At 36.8% G+C, this 9,435-nt stretch overlaps 1 protein-coding gene across 1 annotated transcript; it reads right to left on the bottom strand.

The window, feature by feature from the left end:
* Positions 1 to 5,872: 5,872 nt before the first annotated feature.
* Positions 5,873 to 9,199, bottom strand: LOC131644772 (FT-interacting protein 3). Its single transcript, XM_058915362.1, has 3 exons — positions 9,034 to 9,199; positions 8,623 to 8,711; positions 5,873 to 8,491 (listed from the first exon to the last, which is right to left on the bottom strand). The coding sequence occupies exon 3, from the start codon at positions 8,460 to 8,462 to the stop codon at positions 6,138 to 6,140; it is 2,325 nt and encodes a 774-aa protein (XP_058771345.1). The 5' UTR covers positions 8,463 to 8,491; positions 8,623 to 8,711; positions 9,034 to 9,199; the 3' UTR covers positions 5,873 to 6,137.
* Positions 9,200 to 9,435: the final 236 nt, after the last annotated feature.

The following is a 9,435-nucleotide window of genomic DNA, read 5'->3' as shown; positions in this document are numbered from 1 at the left end:
CTCCAAATAGGGAAATTACATGCTTGGCAGTTCTAGTGTCGCTTTCAGACTCATCTTCTGACCATGACACAGCCATCCCTTACCATGCCTCTTTAGATATGTAGGACATTCAGCTTTTATGTGACCATATCCATCACACTCGTGGCCCAGAACTCCTTTTTTTTATAGACTTGTTCTTCAATCTTGTAACTTTTATCAGCATCTTGATTTTTGTTGATGTCAAGAGACTTGTTCTTGACATTTGGTCTCGACTTCCAGTCTATATTTTTAAACACCTTTGTCTATTGAGTAGCACAAGGTCTTCTTATAGATCTTCACATTTGTCTTCTGAACTCTCAGCATTGGACACAAATGCTAAGCTCTTCTTCTTTTGAGACTTTTCACCAAGTCCCATCTCAAAGGTTTGAAAGGATCCTATAAGATCATCAACCTTCATGGTGCTTATATCTTGGGCTTCCTCAATAGAAGTGACCTTCATGTCAAACCTCTTAGGTAGGGATTTGAGAATTTTTCAGACCATCTTGGCATCAGATATCTTATCTCCAAGTGCACCGGAGGCATTGGCAATATCCACAATATTCATGTGAAAGTTATGAACACTCTAATCTTCTTTCATTCTCAAGTTTTCAAACTTTGTGGTAAGAAGTTGAAGTCTTGATATCTTTACCTTGGAGGTTCCTTCATGTGGAGTCTTTAGGATTTCCCAAGCATCTTTGGAAATCGTACAACCACTAATCAGTCTGAAGATGTTCTTGCCCACAGCATTGAATAGGGCATTCAATGCTTTGGAGTTTCCCAGGGTGTCTGGATCATCTTTATTATCCCAATCCGCCTCCTCCTTGACAGTTACATTGTCGTCCTTATCTTTAACCTCAAGAGGACTCCAATCCTTGACAATTGCTCTCCAGGCCTTGTCGTCTATAGACTTAATGAAAGCCACCATGCGAGCTTTCTAATAGTCATAGTTGGTTCCATCAAGAATAAGTGGTATATTCAGGAACCCTCCTCCTTCCTTTGTCCATTGTACTAGAAAGTATCTTCCCTAAATCTCACCCAGAGTCAGAGCAGGATGCCTGCTCTGATACCAATTGAAATTCTGGCGTTCAGATTATAAATCCTAAAAGATGTCGAGACAATATTTTCCAAACATAAACAATGACAAGGTATAAAAGTGGAGTGCATAAACAATAAAGAACACAAGCAATTGTTCACTCGGTTGGATATCAACAATACCTACTCTGGGGGACACCAAGCCAGGGATAAGTCCACTATGATAGTATCAATTCAAAACATGGCAAACAACCTTCGGTTCACACGTAAACAACCTCCGATTTACTGACTTCTCACTTAATCACTACCCGTGCTAACTTCTACCTAGGTATGAGGCCCACCTCAAATCCTCCTCAATACAATTACAAATATTAGAGGACACACTTCTAAAACACATTCATTCAATGCTTAAAAGCTTATGAATAAACACAGAACTTAAAACTCGATGAAAACACCAAACTCTTATATCAATATGATATGGGAGTGCCTCACAATAGACAAGACTGCACAAACCCTAACACAAACTACAATGTAAGTTCACACAAAATAATAGGTTTGATGCTTGCTATTTATAATGATCTTCTGATCTGGATTTGGGCTTCAAATCGCAGAAGGACACTCTAGAAAATCTTCCACAATCTTCTCAATGAAGATAGAGCTTCAAATATTAGTTTCCTAAATCTTCTCCAAATTAGAAACTAATCAAATATGTTGAAAATAGATAAAATCTTTTATCCTCAAATTAAGCGCCATATAGGATTGCATAATATTCCAAGAATCTTCTGCAACTGTAACGAACAAATCCAATAAAGCCCAGCCCAGCTGTCCTGGACACGATGCCGAATGATCCTGAGTAGGACATCTTTGTTCGACATGTCTCGTCAGTTGAAGATAGAACATCTTCTTCAACATCTTCACATAATTTAGTTTTATCAAACATAATGCCAACCAAAAACCAGATAATTAATAGAAACCATAAGACTAGTTGTAGTCATTGTAGTATATAGAGGTTGGAAGAGCACTAATTTGATGTAAAGTCAACCTTCCGCAATGGGACCATAGAAGAAGAAATTTATGTAAAGCATCCACCTGGTTTTGAGGTAAAAGGGAAAGAGAAAATGGTGTACATGTTGAGAAAAGCTTTATATTGATTGAAGCAAGTACCTAAGGAATGGAACAATAGGATTAATAGCTTTTTAATCAAGCTAGGTTTCAACAAGTGCACATCAAAACATGGGGTCTATGTGAAAGGCTCAAGTGAACCAGATCAAGTCATCATATGTCTCTATGTGGATGATCTATTAGTCACAGGTTCTAACGAAGATTAAATGAAAAAGTTCAAGGCAAGTATAGAGAATGAGTTTGAGATGTCAGACTTAGGAAATTTGACCTGCTTATTGGGAATAGAAATTATGAATACAATGCATGGAGTTTTCTTGCATCCGAATAAACATGCAAAAGACATCCTTGAGAGTTCAAGATGGAAAATTGTAATCTTACAAACACACCTGTAGAGACAACCATCAAATTAAAGAAGGAGTCAGATGATGAACTGGTGGATAACACTTTGTACAAATAGTTAATTGGCTCATTGAGGTATCTTTGCAATACAATGCCTAATATTTATCATAATGTAGGATTGGTTCATAGATTCATGAAGAAACCAAGGCTATGTCATCAACTTGCAACAAAGAGGATCATAAGGTACATTAGAGGTACAACTGACCATGGAGTACTCATGCCAAATCAATAAAGCACAATAATGGAAGCCAAATGTGAGTGGTAATTCTGATTTTGAATGGAGTGGTGATCAAGATGATAAAGAGCACAGTTGGTTACTTGTTCATGCTTGGATTAACACCAATATATTCGAGTTTAAAGAAGCAAGGAATTGTGGTTTTGTCTTCATGTAAGGCAGAGTATGTTACAGCCTCCTATGGTGCATGTCAAGCACTTTGGTTGGAGATTTTGCTTGAAGAGTTGAATTTAACAACTGTGAGCAAATAAAGTTTCTAGTGGATAATCGGTCAACAATTGATTTGGAAAACCACCTTATGAGTCATGGTAGAAGCAAGCACACATAGAAAGGAGGTACCATTTCTTAATGGACCAAGTTAGTAAAAAGAGGTTGAGAATTGAGTATTGCAAGATTAGATTGCAATTGACTAACATTCTAACAAAACTTTTGAGGCAATTAAGATTTGAATGCCTCAAAGGATGGATTAATGGGAATGAGGAACTTAAGAAACATGAATTAGAAAGAGTATTAGATATATAATTAAGTTTTAGAAGTTAGAAGATAGTCATACATGTGGTTACATGTGGTTACTGATAGTTATACATACATGTGGTTACTAATTAGAAGTTAGTTAGTAGTATGAACCAATATAAATGATGTAACACATGTTTGTAACCCATTCAATTTTATTCCAATAATCGTTTTCTCTTAATTACTCTTTATTCTTTTCTAATTTCCTCAATTTGCAAATAACTTGTAATTCAAGTTATCCAACATGAATTATGTGAAATCTTAACCAAGTGAACTATCTTATGTGAATAATTGAAATTCTGGTGATAACAGACTCATATTTCATATAAAGGATGTCTTGACATCTGATCTGACATTATAAAACAGACAAGGTAGGAGAACAAAAACAGTGCAGGAAAACAACCTCTGCTTTGGGGGCTACCAAGCCAGGAAGAAGATTTCACTATCATTAGTACTATTTTATGTAAACAACCTCTGGTTTACAGATAAACAACCTCTGGTTTACCTAGTCACTACCCAATGCAACCTTTATCTTAGAACTCCATCTAAGACAAGAGAACCTCTGCTCACTCCCTAGTGATACTTAACTGTTACAACCCTGTAACAACTATTTAGACAATTAACAAGAAAAACTTACTTGATCTTGCTTAACAGCTTCGATCAAGAGATAAATCTCTCAACTCTTACCTAAAGGATTCGAGTGAGAACAATACTTCTCTAACCTACAGGTGTTGAGAAGAACATGGCAGTCATCCCACAACTCGGGTGGTCTACCTTAACAAACCCTAATGTTTACATCTTTTTAATACTCAGCTTGCTTGCTTAAATTAGGTTACAAAGCTTTCTATTTATAGCTTATTCCCAACTGGACTTGGGCTTACAATCACGGCTATATTTGCTGTTACAAATTAGCAGAATTCTTTTGCTAAAAGAAAGGTCTTTAATCATAAGTTTCCTAAATTGTCTCCACAATTAGAAACTACACAATCTTCAATATTCTGACTTGATTCTTTTGACCTTTAAATCTGCGCCAAATAGGATTACATAACATTTCGTAGAATATTCTGCATCTGTTAATTACATATTGAATCTTCACATTCCAACTTCAGCAGGCGCAATATCACATAAGACATGATGTCACAGAACATGTCTTAACATTCCATAGAACATCTTGCTGTTGTTCCTGTTTTTATATTTGCAAGTTCTATAGATCCTACTAAAAATTGTTGCTACTATGTTTTAGCCAAACATAAATGCCAATCAGCCAATAAAAGAATCAATAATAATGATCACGTGGCTTTGAATCTTTATTAAAAGAGAAGCTTTTGTGGCTCCAAATTCTCATTTCAACTTAGTAGATAGAGAACTTGTGAGGTTGCAATTGTGTGTTAAGTAAAATTTTAATATGAAGATGATTTTTTTTTTAATTTGAAGATGAAATAAAAAAAAATATATTTGAAGATGATGAGTTGTTTTTTTTTTAACAAAATTATTATTTATTGAATTAGACTTGACATGTCAATATTAAACGATAATATGATATTCTTTTAACAAGAGTTAGATCGTGTTCTGAATCGTTCACAAAGCTCACAATATGATAGTCCTTTAACAAGAGTTAGATCGTGTTCTGAGTCGTTCACAAAGCTCCCAGACAAAATGTCCAGTCGCAAGCAATAAGCAAGAAACAAGTGAGACCTCGATAATAAGTAGAAACAAGTGAGAATTTGGTCAAGCACAGAGCATGAGATCCCTGCTTCCGACGACGATTCGCACAATACGTAGGATTAAGCAAGAGCAGTTTTAACAATGCACCCTATACAAGCTTCGCAGCCAGTTCCAAATATCGTTTTCACTCACACTAAACTACTTTTTGAATATTTCAATGACTTGAACTTTGAAGTATTATTCTTACAGCTCCACCTCACTCCGCTGCACCGAAAGCACTCACCTCATTCTTCTTTCATCTATTGTCTGTCTCTAGTTCCACTTCCTCCAACAGAACATACGGCAAATTATAATCGTGCAAACATTGTGACATAAAAACCCATTTGATTTGTTTAAAAACATAAATGATTAATCTATTAAAATCATAAAATTTAAAGCTTGAGCATTCGTCCTTTACTTAATCAGTTTTTCAAACCAACAAATAATAGTCTAGAAAAATATAAAAAATACAAAGCCGCTAAAAAAATCACTTATTGCTGCAACAATCTATGTCTGTCGATCTTGGAATATTTGCCCCTAAACTCCATAAACAAATGCAACTTGATATAAATAAGCTACCTAAGTAAACTAATCTACCACATAAAACGGTAACACCACATGCATTCATCAAGCATGTTATTAATTAAATTCAAAAACTTCCCACGGTGATCACTGTAGTTAATTTGTGCAAATTGAGACATTAAAATTTCTTAAAACTCTGCACTGTCTTTTCACAAAACTTCCCAGTGATCACTATAGTTTTTTCCTAAAACCACAAGGGTATACCGTCTTTTCACAAAACTCACTACCAATCTGAACATACAAACATATATTAAAAGAAATGCATCATTTAACAAAAATAAACACATCACTACCACAACCACCAATACAATTCAAACTAATTCTCCATTAAGAAAAACTCTAAATCTAATTAAGCATGAAAATAATTTGGCAGAAGTTAATTTCAGCTCAAACCTACAAACTTACAGATATACTATCAAGTTCAAAAGCAAGCATAAAATCCTATGACATAATGATAGTAATAATGCACAATGCATCTAACCAGAAAACAAAACCTGAATCTGAATAATGAATCTCCACTCTGCACTGTCCTTCAAAGCATGCAGTCAGTTCTTGCAGGCAGCCTCCTGAAGAAATTAAGTGGCACCGACGGAAGCTTTTGACGGAACCTCGGGTGTCTCAGCACATAAATTCCAGCCAGGAGGGCCACAACTTGGAATGGAGTTACATAAAGTATAGTAGCAGCAATAAGACAGAAAATCACAAACAGGGCGGTAGCTCTCGGATCACGCCAGCTCAGCAAGGACTGCAGCCTTTCCCCTTGAGTAGCCAAGTCACCGACCACAGTCTGTATACGACCAGCAATGCTTCTGAGTCGATCGTATCGCATCCGAACAATGTCAGAAGGCCGTGAAGTTGGAAATGTGTCGAACTCTTCGTCAAGTTCGTCGGGATGAGCTGAATCAGCATGAGAGAGTCGAGTGTCCATGTTGGGAGGGTGTCTCGGCCTCCATCTATAGTGCCAGATTCCGATCAGGAAAAGGTAAAGGAAAACTGTAGGTAAAATAAGTTCAGGATACATGACCAATATTATAAACAAGATATGAATCAGAACTGTTGTAATTGGATTTTTCCAATTGCAAATTTGATCAAACCATTTTCCTGCGGCGATAAGTCCACTCAATACTCCCATGATTCTGAAGAAATTAGCCTTGCTTCTTCTCATGCTCCACATGTGAGAACCAACATCGAGCATATACTCAACTACCTCCTTTCTCAGTGGCGGCTCGGCGCGGGTCAGCCTCATTGAAACAATCTGAGTAGCTTGATGCCTCAAACTGTCGAGCTGGCTAACAGTCAAAGGGTGTATGTAGTGCATCTTCGGCAACAAAGGTAGCGAATACATGTGCATCATGTTGAGCAACGAAGAACAAGTGAACCTCACGGCTAATTGAATTTCACCCATTTTCTTCACACCATTCGGGTGAAGAACTAGAAGTGGATAGGAATGTGTGTAAACCCGATCAGTCTCGAGCGTCGAAAGACGGATCCTTACCTTACCGATTCTCGCATCTTTTGCTCCTCCAGCTTTTTCAGGACCATGCAAATGACAATTGTCAAATACACCAATTGTAATGACAGTGCAAGGATCAAAAACCTCCCAAGTATATTGCTCATTCCACCTTGGCATAAAGCTATCAACTATTGTCCTTGTTCGGATCCACTTTTGCCCGTATTTCGCTACACAGTAAGCATCTGTTGTCCCTCTCCCGTCTTTATTTTTCATCGGCATCAAACCATGTGCACTCAATATCCCAACTTCAAGAACACCAATTCCAGATTTCCATAGCTGTTTCGCAGTCGGGCGAAGATCACTGCTGTAGTGAGTTGATTCATCCAAAACATGATAGCCACCTTCTAGACAAACCCTCATGTGAATCCTACTAGCAAACTTAATCTCTTTCTTCTTTTCCCCTTCAACAACAATATGTTTTTCAAGATTAAACCACCGAGTATTCACCGGTTTGTGATCTAGTCTCCTATCCATAAACTGCAAAGGAATTGCACACCTCCCCAATACTTCTTCTTTGTTTGGAGCAACTCTGTCTTCCACACTCAAAATCAGTGGCTCCTCGAACGGTTCCGCAGCAACAAACATCAAATCCTCATTCCACAACGGATTGATATTCCTGCTCTGAGAAATTCTAGTCCTCAATGCTTGATTCCCCAAAATAGCCTTCACGAAAACCTCTGGATATCTACCCTTATCAGTCGGTTGCAAGTCCTGTGCCTCAATCACATTGACTCTCAAATACCAAAGCTTCGGAGACAAATAAACTTTCGACCTAATATTCGCAAGAGCATCGGTCCCACTAACAGTCGCAGCATCCGAATGCCAAGCTTCCGGAAACGCTTCATCCGCCTGTGTACCCATCCAAACAGCCAGCATCAACTCTCCCTTAACCTTATCACCCTTCCTATCCTCCAACCTATACCACTGTGGCGCCAACGGACTATCCGGAGGAACCCGTTTCGGAACCTCGTTCAAATCAAACCACACACGACCAATGAAATCATCCTTGACAACATCCTTATCTTTCACAGTAACCTCAAGCACCGACGCCTGGAGCCGGTCCTTGGAGAAAGCAAAAACCTGATTCCATTCCGGATTCGTTTTCTTCTCGAAATGCCGAGTAGTTCCTTTATAGTTCCCAAGCTTAACTTCCGCATAAGGATCGCAACTTCCGGTAACATCCTTGGAAGGCAAATCCTTGGCTTTAACAACCCTTACATAAAGGTATAGCATTTGCTCAACAAGATCATAAGTGCTTGTTAGTTTATCTCCAGAAACTTTTCCACCTCCAAGATGAGGTTTGGTCTCTTTCAACAGAAAATCTTCAGGTGGTGGCCTCTGCATTTTCTTTGTTCAAAAATTCACCAAGAAGCCTAAAAATAAATAATAAAACACATTGAATTAACCGTTACAACTTATCAAAAAATAAAAAAGCTTAAACATAAAAAAAATGCTTAAATTAAAAGTGATAAAAGCTTAAACATAATTAACAGTAATGACAAACCTAGATCTCTGATTTTACAGTGTTCCAAAGCTTAAACGTTGGAGAAAACCAAAAGCTTTCTTTAAAGGCACAAGATCTGATTATTGAACCTGCAATTAACAAATTAAAACAAAATGAAAAGCAAAAATTAAACATATGAACTTAAAAGTATAATGCAGCACTAAAAACAGAAATTATGAAATTATTATAAAAATAAAAAATGCACATTTTTCGTACCAAACACTATCACAAGTCACACCAAACAAACACACAAGAAACTGAAATATAGACGCAGCTCTGTGCATGTAAAAATCTTTGAGTAAACAAAGAAGCAAGTGAAAATGGAAACATTGTAGTTTTCTTTATCTTTGTTGAATAATGTTGAAGAACTAAAAATGGTGTATGAGAAAAGAAAGATGAGAAGGGTTTTACCTTGAGAATGGAGAAGTTCTTTTGAAGCGTGAAGGATTTTTTTTGAAGAAAAAGCAGAAGCAATGGGAGATGAGTTTCTCAAGATGAGATGAGAGAAGCAGAAAAAAGTGAAGAAGGAGAGAGAGAGAGAGAGAGAGAGAGAGAGAGAGAGAGAGAGAGAGAAGCTGAAAAAGTGAAGAAGAATAGAGAGAGAAAGTAAAAAGAACTCTTGGCTCTCGAAACTGACAACATGGTACCATATATTTATTTTTCTATATTTCTTGAAAGTATTTATATTTCAACTAGCAAAATAACCGTGCGATATAAATTTATTTGATATTATATAGATTAAATTTAAATATGTATGTAGATTTAAGATGATTTATTTAATTATAAAATAAATAATAATAATATAAACTTAAA

Source organism: Vicia villosa, linkage group LG1, assembly GCF_029867415.1.
Source record: "Vicia villosa cultivar HV-30 ecotype Madison, WI linkage group LG1, Vvil1.0, whole genome shotgun sequence".
In the NCBI taxonomy this organism is placed as follows: Eukaryota; Viridiplantae; Streptophyta; class Magnoliopsida; order Fabales; family Fabaceae; genus Vicia; species Vicia villosa.
This window is presented reverse-complemented; position numbering and strand designations above follow the sequence as displayed.